Raw genomic sequence first — 16,207 nt, 5'->3', positions numbered from 1 at the left:
CAAGTGGGTAGAGGTGGGTCTCAGGGTGGCAGAACCTACTCTCTCCGTGGACCTTCATCCTCCCCTAAGCACCGTGATGGGGCGGCTCACTGCCTGCGCAGCCTCCTCAGATTGGCTCTAGCAATGCACAAAGTGCATCCTGGGCTCCTGGGGGACCGCTGTCTCCCCCGCCCCCATCCAAGGATCATCTCCGGGGTTGGTCGGGTGGGCGTCCTACTCAGTCCCTCCATCTCAGCGGAGGGCCCCCTCGGAGCCTAATCGGCCTGCCAACTTTCGGGCTGCGAAGCCCCGCGGCTTCTGCCCAGGAGCGTCCAGCAGGTGCCCCTGCAAATGCCTCAGGTCGCGCGCTCTCCTCACCTGCATCCTGGGCCACCCCTTCCACTTGTTGCTTCAGGTCCTGCAAGGCCTTGTTGGCCATGGCTACGGGGTATCTGCGAGGTCGTCAAGGGTAGCCGAGGCGACGTTGACTCCTGCTCACAGCAGCGGAAAAACAGAGCACCAGCTCTGGTTTTTAAGGCACCCCAGGGCCGGCCCGCCCTGCGGAGGGCGGGGGTGAGGGGGTGCGGGGCGGTTCCCGGCAGACGGGCTCAGGGAGTGACCGGGACCTGCTCCAGGCTTTGCGCGCCTGGGGAGCACAGTCTGGCCTCAGGCGGGCAACGGTGGGAACGCGGTGGCTCTAGTCGGGGTTGGAAGAGGGGCTAGGAGTGGCAGAGGGACGGGTCAGGAGTCCAGAGAGAGGCTGGGGGCAGGAAGCGGACGCACACACCTCCTGTACCCTGACGGCCTGTTTCCTGGCTCTGGGACCCGGAGAAACCCCAGTCCGTGAGCGTTGGGTCGGCGCCAGGTCGGGATTTCCAGGCTAGAATGGAAATTAATACTAGCAGCTACCTTTTATTTTACTTTGTGCAAGGCGCTGCCCCAACGCTTTCCAGCCTCTGGTATAATCTTTACAATCTCGTGAAATGGGTATTATCAGTTTATGGGTAGAAACAGACACAGAGAGGACAATACACTGCAAACAGGCCACCGGCCAGCTGCCACTGGGACCCGGCGGCCAGAGGGGTGGGGAGAGTCGAGTCAATTCTTCTCCCCACCCCTCCCGCACCCCAGTAGAGGGTGCGTCACTGGCTTGCGCCACTGGGGACTGTCAGTTGGGCTCTGGGAGTGGGGTTAGAGACCTGCGCGTAAGTGGAGGAGCCAGCACCTTGAGAACAACAAAACCGCGAGGCACAGCCTCCCGGTACTCAAGGGCGCAGGTCCGGTCCCCATCCCGCCCGCGCCCACTTCGGAGTCCGGCTTCGGAGTCTGGAGGCCACCGCAGCACACACACACACACACCCTCCGTGTCTCTGTGGGACATCGCGACCCTCTCCAGTGCTGCTCTCTGATTCTTCCTCTCCAAGCCTGTCTGCACGTCTATTGGAATTTCCCCTATTCTGACGCTCTGGGAAGCTCCACCTATTCAGCTCTGCCCTACTTCTGATGGGGGTGGGAGAGGGAGAGGATGGGGTTAAGCTGGTTTCAGCCCCTAATGTAGTGTATCTGGAAGCGCTCGCACACACGCACGCTGGGAAAGGATTGCTGGAAGATAAGGTCAACTCTGCGCAAGAGAAAGGGACCGCTGCTGAGATCAGGTAGGGGGAGGGGACACCAAGCGCAGCTAACAGATCAGCTGCCACGCCTGCTCCCTCCCTTCCCCACCCGTCTGGGCTTTGAGCCTAGAGCACAAAGGCATTGCGGAGAGCCGCCTAATGGCGGGTTCCGGGACTCCGGGAACCCTGCCTGGTCACGGCCCCAGGCCTGCCAGCCCTCTTGAAATCTCACCAGAAGCGCCAGTCTCTTTAGCCTGGAAGGCCTTTTACACTGCTCCGATTAGCTCCTCTGGGCTGCTGAGACTACTTGGTGTCAGGCCCAGTGGGCAAAGAGCAAGACTGGGAGACTGTGGCCGGCGGCAGCAGGTGATAATAGAGACAGCTCTGAGTGGCCCTAAAGCACCAGGCACTGGAATCAGACCTCTTGGGTTCAACTACCCACTAGGGCAAGACCGTTGATCTTTCTGAGCCTCAATGTTCCTATCGTTGATGGTGGGGGCACTATAACAGAATTTCCCCAAAGTGTTACTATGAGGATTAAATGGGCTGAAAGGATGCCCCACACTCAGCCAGGGCCTTCAAGAGGGGGCAGGGCACCGGACAGGGGCTTTTCTGATAAGGAGAGGGATAGAGAAAGGGCAGTAACTCCTCTAGGGAAGTCAAGTGCAGCCCGACAGAGAGCACATATGGGGGTTTAAGGGCAAAGTGCACTGCAGGTGCCATGGGGTGGGGAGGGTCTTCCTGGACTGGGCAGTCTTTGATGTTTGGCATTTGACTCCAGGAACAGGCCCTGAGTATGTGTTTAGGGTGGTGCCGAGCAGCAAGGACCCTTGCAGGCTCCTTCAGCTGAGACGGGGCACTGGGAGCATGGTGAAACACTGCCCCCAGGGGCCAGGTCTAGGTGTCCCCTTACCCCAGTTACCTGAGTGGCCTGGCTCCTTCTCACTTTTTCTTACAGCCCAATGAGCTCTCCGGCACACCCAGGCCCCTCCTAGGGCATGCACAGGCCCGCTGATATGCACATGTCTAGGCTGCAGCCTGGGACACCCCTGACTGCCCCAGCCTCTTCTACGCCCTTCATGCCTCCTATATAGCAGGGTTTAGGGGCCTGGGAGACAAGCAGCCCCCTGCTTCTTTTTACCTCCTCAGCAGTGGATGGCCATGGCCAACAGGCTGAGATACAACCCTGCTCAGCTATGCTTGACTGGGTTCCCAGCCCCCAGGGCTACACTTGACCCCTGCTCCCCACAACAGAGGCAGGATGGGAAGGGGGTGTGGACCCAGTAGTGTCTGAAGTTGGGTGTGCACTCTGGCTCTGATACCAGTACTGGAGGCCTGGGGCAAGTCACTTAGATGCTCTGAGCCCAAACTGTCTGGGTATCAAAAAGGAGGGAATCCTGTTCTCTGCTCTGCCACCTCTGAACAAGCCTCCAGGACACCGACCAGCCTGATCCCAGGATGTTTTGAAATCTGGGGCATGGCAGAATCTGGTATAAGCTCACTGGAGCCTGTGCAGTCAGGGCAGCCATGGACGTTAAGAGAAAACCACGGGCCCAGAATGGCGTCCCTTATGCTAAAAGCCTATGATCCAAACTTAGATTTAATACCTCATCTATTGCAGTTTCAGCCTCTCCCAGAAACATAATCGATGTGCAATTTTCTGGTCAAGCACCAGTAAGGTGCTCTGTCACATGGGCTCTCTGTCCCCTATAGAAAGAAGAGACAACCTGCATGATAAAAACCCTTCCCGTGTTCTTCTGTTCTTTCATTCTCTTCACCCAAAGAAAAGATGTCCCTGCCAAAAGCAATCTTTTCTTTTGTCAATAGCTCCCTGGCCCCACCTTTCTTCCTATAAAAATGTTCCATTTTGTACAACCCCTTGGCGCTCCCTTCTAGTTGCTAGATGGATGCTATCCGATTCATGACTTGTTTACTAAAGCCAAGTAGATGCTCAAATTTAATTTTGTTTTTTTACAGTCAACTGGGTGACCCTGTAGCCAGGCCACCTGGGCTTCTGTCCAGTCCCAGGCTTCCTAGCTCTGTGCCCTTGGACAAAATGTTTAACCTCTCTGTTCCTCAGTTCATCAGAGAGTGACACATCAGAACAACTATTTGTTCTGAGGATTAAATGAGGTAAAGCACTCAGAACTGTCTGACACCAGGGAGGAGCTCAACATATATTTGGTTTTACCATTTTTCTCTCAAGGGGTAGGCTTATTCTCCTGCATCTCAGCTGCTGTGTTTTCTAATGATACTTGACAGACTTCTTGGGGAAGGAAAGGAGAGCCCAGCTCCAACCTGGTGGGAGTTTGACACTGGGTGGAGCCAGCTGGAGGAGTCCTCAGGTCTGGTCCTTCTCTGCGAAGAGGAGGAAGAGGATGGAAGACTCCTGGCTATGTGTTTAGACTTCACAACTTTGAAAGATATGATCTGCTCTGGGGAGGGGTGTTAGGTGTCCCTTTCTCTGTAGGACACTGGAGCCAAGGACACACCACAAAGGGATGGCCCAGGAGTACTATCCTCACCTCTTGGTGTCATGGGCCAATCCCCGGAGGGTGAGCTACATCTCAAACCTGGAGGTATCCCTTGCGCCCTCAAGGACAACCTAACCTTGAAGTTGTCCTGGGAGCCCAAAGCCAGGGCCACCTCCTCTACATTAAAAGGCAATGATGGATGGGTTGGGGGTGGGAGGAGTTCCCTGAAGGCAGTGCCTACTCTCATCAGGTTCCAGCAATGTCCAGGGTGTCTCTGTAGGGCACCTGGTCCCAGATATTCTTCCCTGAGCCATCAACAGGCTGGATCAACTCTGTTCCCGGGAGGGCCCAGGGAGCTTCTTCATGAATGAGGCAGCATACAGAGAAGCAGGGGCGAGTATGACCGGGGTGGGGACTTGAGTTTTATTTGAAATCATTAAAAAAAAAAAATTCACAGCAGCATCTGTGGGGTGAGAAGGACCAGAGGCTGGGAGGGGTCAAGGGAGAGAGATGAAAGTGGCAGCAAGAGAGGACAGGCATGTGGTGGCTGGGTGCAGCATGGAAGCATGGGAGACCCCAAAGGTCACAGTCCAGGACCAGGCACTCCTGTGCCAGGAGGGGATGAGGTCCAGGCTGAGGGGTGTTGCAGTCCTCTAGTCTCCCCCACTCTTGGCCTAAGAGAGAGAGTGACCGTCACACACAACTCTGGGCCCCCACCCCTCAGTGGCCACCTTGAGGGGGTGGGGACAGGAGTTACCTTTGTCCCTCTTCCCTGAGGCAAACATTCATGAGGGGACCTCACACTTAGGCTCAGGGCTGCATTAGGTCAGGAGTCTCCCCTCAGGGCTCTGCGACCCCAAGAGGGAAGTAGCGAGTCTAGAACCTTCTCTGGAGGGTGGCTTGCCCCGGGACCCCTGGTGTAGCTCGGTAGCTTGGCTCCTACCTCTTCAGTTGCTTCCTCTTCCACTTTGGCTGCCTCATCCTCCTGTGGGGGGGCAGGCTGCTTCGTTTCCTCCTGTGGGGAGCAAAAGGGATGTGGGACTACATGGAGGGCACAGAGTCCCAGCTGCCTGGCAACCAGGGCCTCGTCCACCCTGGCCTCAAAGGTGAACAGAGGGCTGGCCAAGTGGCTTAGTTGGTTAAGAGTTAGCTTAAGAGCGCGAGCTCTGAGCAACAGGGCTGCTGGTTTGATTCCCACATGGGCCAGTGACACTGTGCCTGAGCTGAGCTGCTGCTGAGCTGCCCACAGGTGGCAGGATGGCTCAGCTGGTGAGAGCATGTGCTTCTAACAATAAGACTGACTGTTAGATAGTGGGCTATGCCCGCCAGCAACTAAGACTGAACTTGGCACCTTGAACTGAGCTGCCGCCCAGATGGCTCAGTGGATAGAGCATGCGCTCTTAACAACAAGGCTGCCAGTTCGACTCGCCCATGGGATGGTGTCTATGCCCACCCGCAACTAAGACTGAACTCGGCATCTTGAGCTGAGCTGCTGCCCGGATGGCTCAGTGGATAGAGAGTGCGCTCTTAACAACAAGGCTGCTGGTTCGACTCCCGCATGGGATGGTGGCTACGCCCACCCGCAACTAAGATTGTAACACAGCACCTCGAGCTTAGAAACCACGAGCTGAAGACAGACAGCCAGATGGCGACTGGCACCCTCCACAATGAAGGTTGAAGAACAACAACTTGGCTGGTCCCCTTCCCCAATTCCCCAACACTGTTCCCCTCCCCCAATTCCACAATTTAAAAAAAAAACACATTAAAAAAAAAAAAGCTGAACAGAGGCCTTCATCACCTTGCTATACACGGTAGGCCAAGGTGAGGGAGGTGTGAGGGCCAGACTAACTATAGGGGTAATAGAGCATCATGTAAGGGCCCGCAGTGGGGGCTCTGTCTGATGATGCCAAGACCTTTTGGTGGTACCAAGTACCCTGGAACCCAGCTTCACCTCTGCAAGCTGATGCTGAGACCCTGGGCAGCCCCTGGTTGGGCCTCGATGAGGAAGCCAGGTGGGGTGGGTGGCGGTGGGCAGTGTCCCCTGATGACTTAGGCCTGACCTCACCCTCAGTGTCTCGGAATCACAGGATCACACACCCTTGTCCTCCCGAGCCCACAAAAAGCCCTAGGAAAAGGGATGTGTCATCACTGTTTCCATGGAGACCCTGAGGCCAAGGAGGCCAGGAATCCAGCTTGAGACCTCAGAGCTCAAAATAGTGGGGCTGGTAGGGATCAGGTCTGGCTTGTTCCAGGCCCACCACTATCCCCAGCAGCATGAATGCCTCCTTCCCTCCACCCTGCCTCCTGTGTGGACTGGCTCTAGGCTCAGGCTGGTCGGGTTGCAGCGGCAGGGGTTATACGAACCTCTCCCGCTTCCTGTCTCCTACCCCTATACACCCAGCTGGATGCTTGCCTGAGATGGGGGCCTGCCTGGGGGTGGTCTTGTGACAGCTAGTGGGCAGGCCCAGACTGGATGATCAGCACCTCTGGAGGTTCTGTCACCTCCATGCTACCACAGGGCCATCCTTCCCCTTGGTGCCCTGGGGCATAAAAGGGCACTGAACTCTGCCAGCCAGAATTGGGGCAGTCTTCCAAGTGAAGGATGGGTGGCCACCTGCCTAGTCTTACTGCCCCAAGTCAGGGGTATGAGGCCAGTGGCACGAGCAGTCAGACGGATAGGTGTGTCCTTCCACAATTCACTGGAGGGTGAGTCGTGACTGGCTTTGGGTGTCACCAGGAAATGTCTCCCTTGAGGTAGCCACTCCCACCCCCAGGACTGGGGTGGCTCCAAGGGCTCACCAGACCTCCTCTTAGGAGTGGGAAAAGGAGGGTCCTGCCCAGGAGCGCTGCTGATGATGATATAGTCACCTCCCTCTGTTGGGTGCTCACCATGAGCCAGGCGTAACCGCTTCATGGGGGCCATGTCCCTGCATCATCACACAACCAGGTGAGGCAGATACCCTCACCTCCCTCCTGGTTTTAAAAATGAGGAAATGGAGGTTCAGAGAGGTAGCTTTCCAAGGTCATACAGCTAAGAAGGGGCAGAGCTGGGAACTAGGAGAGGAAGCAGCTGCCTCTGCAAGGACATGGAAACCCTGTGCTGGCCCTGGAAGCAGACACCTTGGTGCTGCCCCCAGAGCCAGGGGAAGCGCGACCGGCCCCCTCCCCTGCCACCTACCCACTCCCGGAGCAAGGATCTGAGTGCTGGGTGCTCTGGGTGCCTGTACCAGGTAGGGAAGCTCTCCAGAGGACAGCCTCAGACAAAGCTGGGGACAGCTCCTTGGAATGCCCCCAATATGGATCCTACTCTCATTGAGACCTTACACTCATACAGCAGCTCCTTGTACAACCACAGGCTTGGAGCCGGGCTGCCCTGGGACGTGCACACTCACACAGACTAGCCACACAGACTAGCTGGGACCTTGGGCACAACGTTTAATCTGTGTGAGCCTCATTCCCACACCCTCTCTCATGTGATTTTGTAGCGATTAAATCAGTTAATGCTCATAAGTGTAAAATGCTTCAAGCAGAGCCTGCTCTGTGGTGAGTGCTGGGATGGCCCACCGGCCGGCCTCCACCTCCTGGGGGTGGGGAGTCCCACCGTTCCTGTTGTCAGGCAGCACACAGACACACACACACACATGCACACTCACACAGGCGCACACTCAACACCGCACACAAAGGCAGAGGCAGAGGGCGGGGTCAGAACCTCACTGTTTTTCCATCACCAGGAGGTGCTGCTTCCCTGCTACTCCTGCAAGGAAGCAGCTGCCCACTAGAGGGTGGGGAGCTAGACTGGACACCAGGTGAGTGGTGACTCCCTCGTGTCCACTGCCCGGGAGGCTGTTTGTCACCACGTGGGGCCCACAGGACCCTGCCTTCACTGCTGAAATGTGGTATCTCTTAAATGCTGAGCACCATCAAGAGGGTGTGGTTTTGAGCCTCATTTTCCAGTTGGGCCCCAAACTGGCCCCCTCACAGAAATAGCTGTGAAGGTCCTAAGTTCACACTGATGTGGAAAACACCAAGCACAGACCACCACAGCCCCTAAGTCTCCGTTTCCCTGTATGTCAATGGGGTGATCATGCCTCCTCCCCAGCTGGCCTCTCTGGGGCTCAGGAGAAAGGTTTTGAGAACCAGGACTGGGGACCAGGTCTCACCTTGTGCACCACTCCTGAGGTGACCGCGATGTTCTCCACCTCCTCCACGGTCTTGGTGGCCACGGTGTTGACACTGGTGACCACGGCCTCACTCACGGCATTGGCCTGCTCCTTGGTTTTCTCAGCCACTGTGGGAGGACTCTGGCTGGCCTTGGCCCTGACCTCTACCCACCCATGCCTGGCTTGCCCAAGTCAGGCCTGAGCAGCCCCTTCCCAGGGCGCTTTAACCTCTGGCTCTACCCAAGAGCCTCGGCTGCTCCCTTTCTGATGCCAGGGGAGCGCTGATGATGATTGGGGTGGCCAACCCTGGGTCTAGCCTCAGGTTCTGAGGGGACTGGGTCCATGTACAGCTTGGGATCCCAGTTTGGGGGTAAGGAGGACCCTGGGCTTGGGCCTTTAGTACTAGGGTGCAGAAGTCCCTGGAGGTCCCAACCCCCGTGTTCCCTGGCCACAGGGCTCCTCACCTGAGGTCACGCTCTGCACAACACCCTCCTTGGTCTTGGCTCCTGGGGAGAAAAGGGAGGCATCAGCCCAGGCCCACTCCTCTCGGTGTTGGGAGGGGGGTGGTCAGGGCAACAGAATAGCTGGACAAGCTTCAGGGTCGGTATTGGGTGAGGATGGTGTCTGGAGGCTGGCAGTCCCTTCAAAAGACACTTCCTGCTGTGTCTGGAAGAAGGGGATGGATGGGAAGTGGACAGGACAGGATGGGGGGATGAGAGCGATCAGGACTGAGCTGGGGTCTGGACCCCGCCTGGGTGTGGCCTGGGCCTCGGAAGCAGCTGCAGGACGGGGCTGACAAGAGCTGAGTCATCAGCTCAGCCTCCTCTTGGGAGGAAGCTGAAGGAGAATGAGGCTGAACAAGACACTGACTAGCCATGGGACTGAGCCTGGTCTCATCTCTCTACCCTGCTCCTTTCTCTGAATAGGGTGGGGACCTGTAGCCTGGTTGCTGAGCACCTGTCAGCTCGGCCCGTGGGGGCTTCAGGCTCCATGTGGCTTATCTGAGTCAAGGGACCTGTGCGTTAAGGAGGGGAGGGGAGGGCCGTTTGCATTTGTGTATGCATAAACACATGTGTCCCAGAGCCAAGTACCCCTTCTACTGTCCTGTCCCAGAGACTCCTGAGGCCCTGAGGAGGCTGAAATGGACATTGGTGTATGCAGGAGAGTGGAGGTGCTATAGGGTCCAGAGACCCTGACTCAACAGCCAGGTCCTCATCCCAAAATGCCACCCTGGGGCTGAGGGAAAGGTCAGACCCAAAGTAACAGGGCATCCCAAGCTCTGGCCACCAAGCTTTTCCTCCCTGCCCCGCCCAAACTCACCCACATACATGACACCCTCCTTCGTCTTCTCAGCTGCTTCCGTCACCCCCTGCTTGGTCTTCTCCACAGCACCCACCACACCCTCCTTGGCGATGGAGAAGCCCTTCTTGAAGACATCCATGGTGGTGGCAGGAACGGACACCTGACTCTCCCTGCAAGCTGTGGCTGGAGCTGGCGCGAGTGCTGCTGCAGCCGCTGTCCCCACTGCTGCCTCTTATTGACGCCGATGAAATATTGATGATGCAGCGGCGGCGGGCCTGTGGGAGCCCAGCCAGCCTGGGGGGCGGGAGCAGGCGGGCGGGCGGGAGAGAGGGAGGAGGCTGGCAGCAGGTCTGGACACATCTTTATCCATTATTGCCCCTCATTCATTCACTGCCTTGCCCACCCACACGGGCAGCCTGGCCAGGGGTGGTTGTGTCTGTGACATCTGGGGCAGAGAGGGGTCAGAGAGGGGAGGCGCGTGTGCTACCAGTGTTCCAGGTAGGTTAGGGGTCAGGACCATGTCAGCCTGTCAGGCAAGAGTGGCCAACCTCCCAGACCGGCCTGGGCTGCCCAGCCACTCACTGTGGGGCCCCCATCCGGGACCGTGGAGGAGCCGGGGTGGGGCACGCAAAGGCTTCCCTCAGCCCTGGCCTCTGGCTACACTGTGTGGCCCTCAGACAGCCCCCTTCTCCCACCTGCTGGTCCCCACAGCCTAGTGATGACAAGCACTGAGCAGGCATGAAGTGCCCCCACTTCCTGGTCACCAGCATGAATGCGTAGCAGGTTCCCTGAGACTGACCAACCACTTCTGCAGCACACTTCAACCCTTGTGCTCTTCTCCTAACTCGCACGGGGACATATTCAGCGGGGCCACTTGCCTGCATCTCCCACACCCCCAGGGGCCTGACCCAAGTCCCCTCAAGGCACAAGAGCCAGCTGGGTGGCTGGCTGCCTCTGTGTGGGCCAGGAGGTGGGGGTATGTGTGAGGGGCCGGATGAGACGCACTGAGTAGGCCGGCCCAGGCCACTTCCTCCCTTTGTTGTCCCTGTGCTTTCTTTTCCTTCTGAGTCTTAACTCAAGCAGTTTATGGAATCACTGGCAAAGGCTGAGTCTGTCCACTGCCAGCATGATCCTGACACTGCTTCTCGGTCTCGGGGGTACCCTGGGCTGGGGGTTGCTGGGGGCTCAGGCCCAGATCCCCAGTACCAGATTCTCTGATCCACACAGCCGCAGGCTGTCTGGGGTCTGGAGGGCAGAGGCTGAGGACATCGACAGGGACTCCATCAGACGGTAAGGAGGGACCTGGGCCTTGGGAGACATTGTGGTGCTGGTTCTAAATCCCAGCTAAGCCAGAGCAGGGGTCTCTGGACCTCAGTTACCCATCTGTAAAATGGGCTAATATTTTCTATCCGCTGTACAGCTGTGTGGCTGAATGAGGTGCTAGGTGCCAGGCTCCCCTTCAAGAGGCACCCCCAGCCAGCCTGGACTGGGCATCCTAGGGCCCAGCCTGAGGACCACAGGAAATTCTGCCTGACCTGTGACAGGAAATGGGCCTGGGGATTGGGCAGGGTGGGAGCACTTCTTGCCATCTACCACCCAGCATGGGGTGCTGAGGGGCTGTGGCTCCGGAAGTTTCCAGGTGGCCTGGCAGCGGCTCCTAGTTTTCGAAGTCAGTCAATTTTGAAAGCTGAGCTGAGGTGAGGCTGGCCCATAGCCACAGATGACAGATTTGCAGGGGGCGGGGGTGGGCGTGTGCTGGGTTTTGATCCAAGGGCCATGGGGGACTGGTGCGGGTCCTCAGGCCAGCTCTGAGAGTGAGCAGTGATCAGAGAGGGTGCCTTCTCCACCTCCAGAACAAAAAGGTGGGACATGCAGCGAGCTCTGCTTCAGTGCCCCTCTGGGAATGGGCAGAAGGACCAGGACACTATTTTCCAGTGTTCTATTTGTCCAGGGCCAGGGATCCTCCTGCTAATAAGGTGCTAGACCTGCAGTTCCCTCCTCAGGGTACCCCACAGTCACAGCAGCAGATGCCATTTATTAGGCCAGGCACCTTGCCACGTGTTATCTCAGTTAATCCTCCCAATAGCCCTAGTTACAGAGAAATCTGCAGCTCAGAGAGGCTAAGCATCTGGCCCAAGGTCACACAACTGAGGAGAACCTGACCCAGGACCTGAGTCTTACTCCAGAGCTCAGGTTCTGATCCCTGGAGTACTCAGAGGCAGCCCTGGTCACCATCTCGTGGGCTCACAGAACACATCTGCCTGGGACAGTCTCCTACACAGCTCTGACACTGCAAGGTGAATGTGTTTGTTGGACACTTTCCCGAACATGGATTTGACTAAGGAGAGCAGGAGGGTGAGAGTAAGTGAGTGCACACTGACCCTCAGTGAGGGAAGGGCTGGCTGTGTGGGGAGGAGGGGCCCCAAGGTGGACCTAGACAGACCCCATTCTTGCCTTCCCTCAGTTCTGCTCAGGGCTGGGAGGCACATGTGGCTCTGGTGGGGAACCCAGACACACTGGTTTCAAGGCTGAGCACCAAGGCCTCCCTCCCCAAAGCCATTAGCTCCATGCCCCTATCTCTGGGCCTCCGGCCCCCTTTCATGAAAGGAAGAGTAAAGGGCCCAAGTGAGTGGGAAGAAAGTGGGAGACACTCCTCTTTGTCCCCATCCTCTCAGCTGTGGGGAGGGACTGCATTTTCTTAGCCCCAGAGAGGGTGGGCCTCTGGACTGCTTGTGGGCTGCTCTGTAGGGGTCACTCAGCCATTATCTGGGTGGCTGTGGTGTGTACAGAGTGTGTGCAGGTGCACACAAAGGTAACTTGGCCCGGGAAAGCCCAGGCAGGCATCCCAAGCCCTAGTCCCAGGGGTCTCCAGGGGGTCTCAGCAGGCCCACGGTGTCTCCTTCCCACAACCCGGAAGCTTCGGTCCCCACTGGTCAAGCCCAGGTTGTTGGGGCCTCCAGAGGGATTCGTGAGAAAGGAAGGAAACGCTGCTCAGCTTCCTCACGCTGATTGCTTCCCCTGCTCCTGTGAAGAGAGAGGAAACACGACTTCAATCTCCCTCCTGCAGCAGGGGAAGGGGAGGTGGAACAGGCACTCCACACTCAAGCAGAGGCGCCAACACCATCAGCCACAAGCCTGGTGGACCCACCACGCCTGACTGCCAGAGCGAGGCCTCCTGCCCTGCATTTGCCCTTCACACCCGTTTCTGGGGCCTGGGGCCTGAGGCCAGGGCAGGCCACAGGACACAGACCCAGATAAGTAAGACCCTTTGCAAGGAAAAGGTTGAACAGAACAACTTGGTGCCCTATGCCAGGTTCTGGGGTGGAGGAGAGACATAATTGAGTGCTTCCTAGGTCCCCGGAGACCCTGAGGGGCAGGACCCATGGAGACAAGAATGCGGGTACTGGACTCTGTTGGGCAGGAGGCTCTTTTGCGCTCCCTGGTGGGGGTGGGGAGGGCAGCAGTTTAGAGTGTGGGCTCCTCAGACACAGCACTGAGCCTGCAGAGAGGACCAAGCTGTCCCATTCCACATTGTTGTGACAGCGCTGAGGTCACCACTGTTCTCTCCACTTCACTTTACATGTTGTGAGGCTTGGGGCGGGGGGTGGGGAGCAGGTCAGAGCCAAGCACCACTTCTGCTGGGCTGCAAATCCCAGGCGTCCTCTATCCTGTCTCCCCCAAGATGGGTGGGAGTGTAGGAGGAGATGTTCTCCCAGCATCCCAGCTGGCCCCAAGCCTCCAGCATCAGCTTCTCCTGACCCATGCTCAAGGAGCATTTGTGATTTTTGCAGCTGGGGCCCAGAGGAGTCACGCATATTGCTGGGGGTCACACAGGAGCAGGGTGGGGCCCAGGCCCTCAGTGGCTCCTCCTACACCGTTCCTGCTGTCTGCGGCACAGGGCCCTGGGCACAAACAGGGAAAACCCCCACTGGCCGGAGTCACACTCAGGGAACCAAGGCTCTGGGCTGGATGCGGAGTGGTCCTCAGGCTCCTCTGCTAAGGCCCCCTTTCTGGCTCAGAGACAAAGCCCTGCAAAATTCACTCCTAGAGTGGTCACATTCCGGGCTGGCTGCATTTAGAGCCTCAGAGAGCAAGGATGCCTGAGAACACGCCCTCCTTCCCCAGGAAGACTTCAGGGGCAGCTGGAGGTGGGTTTCACTGGCTAGTTAAGAGGCACTTAAGTGTCCCAGGGGGCCATGGCAGCAGCACATCTATAATTCAGGAGGCCCCAGCTAACAGCCTTTTCCCTGTAAGAGGCTCTCTGCCTTCCCCAGAGCCCCTCCCCCTGCCCTCAGGGAGGGGCTGAAAGTGGGAATCTTCTCTACCTTTCCAGGACTCTGTGTGTGTGTCTGTGTGTCTGTGTGTGTGTGTGTGTGTACACACATGCGCACCTTGCTCAAGGTCACCCTGCGTCCAGGGAGGGGAGAGGAGGAGAGCCCAGGCCTCCTAGCTCCCATTAGAAGCTCCAAGGGTTTCAGCTGCCTCTCCCCTGCCTAGGGCTAGGTATCAGGTGGAGGCCATGTCAGAAGCCCAGGGCAGGCCCACACGCAGCTGGAGGACCCCCACACTCATTTCTAGGCTGGCGCCTGCCTGTCCGTGCACCACTGTGAGATGAGGGCACAAAGAGGGTGCAGGCCTGAGACCAGGAGGCAGTGGGAACAATGGGGAGCCTCAGCGAGCTGGACTGGGGGCACGGGCTCAGGGGCCAGCAAGAAGCTGCCAAGAGCTGGAGGAAACCAAAGCAAAGGTCAGGAATGTTCCCAGGGCTTCTGGGCCAGCAGCCCGTACTGTGCCAAGGGTATGGTGCTGCCAAGGGAGGGGGAGTGTAGGAGGGAGAATAGCCATTGCTGGAGCCCGAGATTGGGGCAGGTCAGGAGAGAAAGTTCCTGGGCAGGAAGGGTGGGCAGCGTTGATTCCAGTTACAGGAGCTCGAGGTGGGAAGTCCCGGTCCCTCCCCGGCAGGTTGGACCAGACCCAGCATGCCCAGGACCCAGGCCTTCTGGCCCCTTTGGAGCAGTTCAGAGGGTGTGTAAGGAGTACGCTTTGTTCTGAGCGGGTGTTTTTCAGCCTTGGACCTGTTGACATTTGAGACTGCTTGACTCTTTGTTGTGGGAGTACAGGGCTGTGCAGTGTGCATTGTAGGGTGTGGAGTAGCATCCTTGGTCTCTACTCACTAGATGCCAGTAGCACCCCTACCCTTCCAGTTGTGACAACCATAAATGCCTCCAGAGGTTGCCAAATACACCTGGGAGAAGTCCCCTCTCCCCACTTGAGAAACTGGTTCAGAGAAACACTTTTCCTAGGGCTGAGCCCATGTTCCAGGAATTTCCTTGGGGCCCAGGGTGGGGGTTGGTTGGGGGCCAAAGTTTCTGGTCCTTGAAACAGTCTGTGCAGGCTGAGCTCTGGGCCCAGCACTTTCATAGTCTACTGTTTCAGAGCTGAGTGAACATTCCTAGCTTCATGAGCGCGTGATTGAGCAGTCTACACAGCACGCGACACTCAGAAGAGCCCCACACTTGGTTTAATCTCTATCATTGACTCATTTTCATCAGGCACTGGACCCTACAGATGATGTAGTCAATCTTGTGTAAAATATTTACTATCTGTCCCTTTATAGAAAAACTTTGCTGACTCTCTGGGGGTATAGTCAAACCTTCTACAATGTTTGTTAAGACAATCAGAAGCTCCAGGCCCCTCGGGTCCCCAAAATCGATGACTTACAACTCTATAAGTGATTCTTTCGGCATTTGCCCCTGTATCTCTAATAACATGCTTATATGGCTGCTTCTTGGGAAGTAGCATTACCTATGATTCAGCCTTCATTCCTACTCCATACCCCAACCCCACATGCATAGCATATGTGTGTATGAGCATGCACGTGTGCACATACATGGGAGTACACACATGCATGCACACACTTCCCAGTCATCATTCTCCAATATTGTCATTTTGAGTATTTACAATCAGATGACTATGTATGCTACTTAGAATTGCTTTTGGTTTTTCCCTGGAGGAAACAATTGTCTTTTTTTTCTTTTGCTTAGTTTTCTGTGTCTTTGTCACATTCCAAACTCTCAGCCAGTGTCCCAGATCTGAGCTCACCTTTCATCCGTGTCTGGTGTTTGACCACCTGTGTCTCCTTGGAGACACCTCCTCTGTCAGAGTTGTAGCTGTGCTCCAGCCTGGACTGGGCTTCTCACCCACCGCCCATCACTGACCTGGTCCTGGGCTCTCCCTGCACCATCTCCTGCGGGACTCCCTGCTGGTGCTCCTGTTTCCTGATGCCATGCTTTCCTCCTCGTTGGTGTTCTCTCTCGTTTTGCTGGAGCACTTCTGGCACAGTGGTACTCGGTCCTGGGCAAGTCTTAGAATGACCCAGAGAGCTTTAAAGTACTGACGCCCAGGCCCCAACCTCAGAGAATCTCATTTAACTGGCCTGGGGTGGGCCCAGAGGCTCTTATTTTTGAAGTGTCACACAATAGTTTTAATGTAAAGATTTGGTGGCAAGATTGAGAACCACTGCTCTAGTAGCTCCCTGATGAGAGGTTCTGGGGAGGAAAATGTTTTGAAACCGGGCATGCTGAAAATGTCTTTATTCTGTTCTCCGTACCTTGATTGACAATTAGGCTGGGTGTTGGATTCTAAATTGGAAATAATTTTCCTTCAGTATTTTGAAGGC

General features: G+C 56.8%; 3 protein-coding genes across 5 annotated transcripts in view; 1 reads left to right on the top strand and 2 right to left on the bottom strand.

The window, feature by feature from the left end:
• Positions 1-538, bottom strand: part of ADIRF (adipogenesis regulatory factor) — a 2,311-nt gene extending 1,773 nt beyond the window's left edge. The window contains exon 1 of the mRNA XM_019660513.1: positions 358-538. Within this exon, the coding sequence (XP_019516058.1) occupies positions 358-418 (61 nt within the window). The 5' untranslated portion in view covers positions 419-538. The remainder of the gene's footprint in view (positions 1-357) is intronic.
• Positions 539-4,468: 3,930 nt separating this feature from the next.
• Positions 4,469-9,787, bottom strand: SNCG (synuclein gamma). Its single transcript, XM_019660512.1, has 5 exons — positions 9,547-9,787; positions 8,691-8,732; positions 8,227-8,354; positions 5,010-5,081; positions 4,469-4,740 (listed from the first exon to the last, which is right to left on the bottom strand). Exons 1-5 carry the CDS (start codon positions 9,665-9,667, stop codon positions 4,720-4,722), a joined length of 384 nt encoding a protein of 127 aa, XP_019516057.1. The 5' UTR covers positions 9,668-9,787; the 3' UTR covers positions 4,469-4,719.
• A 783-nt stretch (positions 9,788-10,570) lies between these two features.
• The window catches only part of MMRN2 (multimerin 2), a 19,008-nt gene continuing 13,371 nt past the window's right edge, over positions 10,571-16,207 (top strand). For 2 of the 3 annotated variants that reach the window (XR_002126015.1, XM_019660511.1), the window contains exon 1: positions 10,571-10,818. Coding sequence is in view for 2 of the 3 variants with exons in the window: in XM_019660511.1 (XP_019516056.1) it covers positions 10,655-10,818 (164 nt within the window). In the remaining variant the exon portion in view is untranslated. The remainder of the gene's footprint in view (positions 10,819-16,207) is intronic. The other variant, XM_019660510.1, reaches the window with a different exon arrangement.

This window comes from Hipposideros armiger, unplaced genomic scaffold, assembly GCF_001890085.2.
Source record: "Hipposideros armiger isolate ML-2016 unplaced genomic scaffold, ASM189008v1 scaffold_319, whole genome shotgun sequence".
Classification (NCBI taxonomy): Eukaryota; Metazoa; Chordata; class Mammalia; order Chiroptera; family Hipposideridae; genus Hipposideros; species Hipposideros armiger.
The sequence above is the reverse complement of the archived record's forward strand: the minus strand, read 5'-3'. Positions and strand labels throughout refer to the sequence as shown.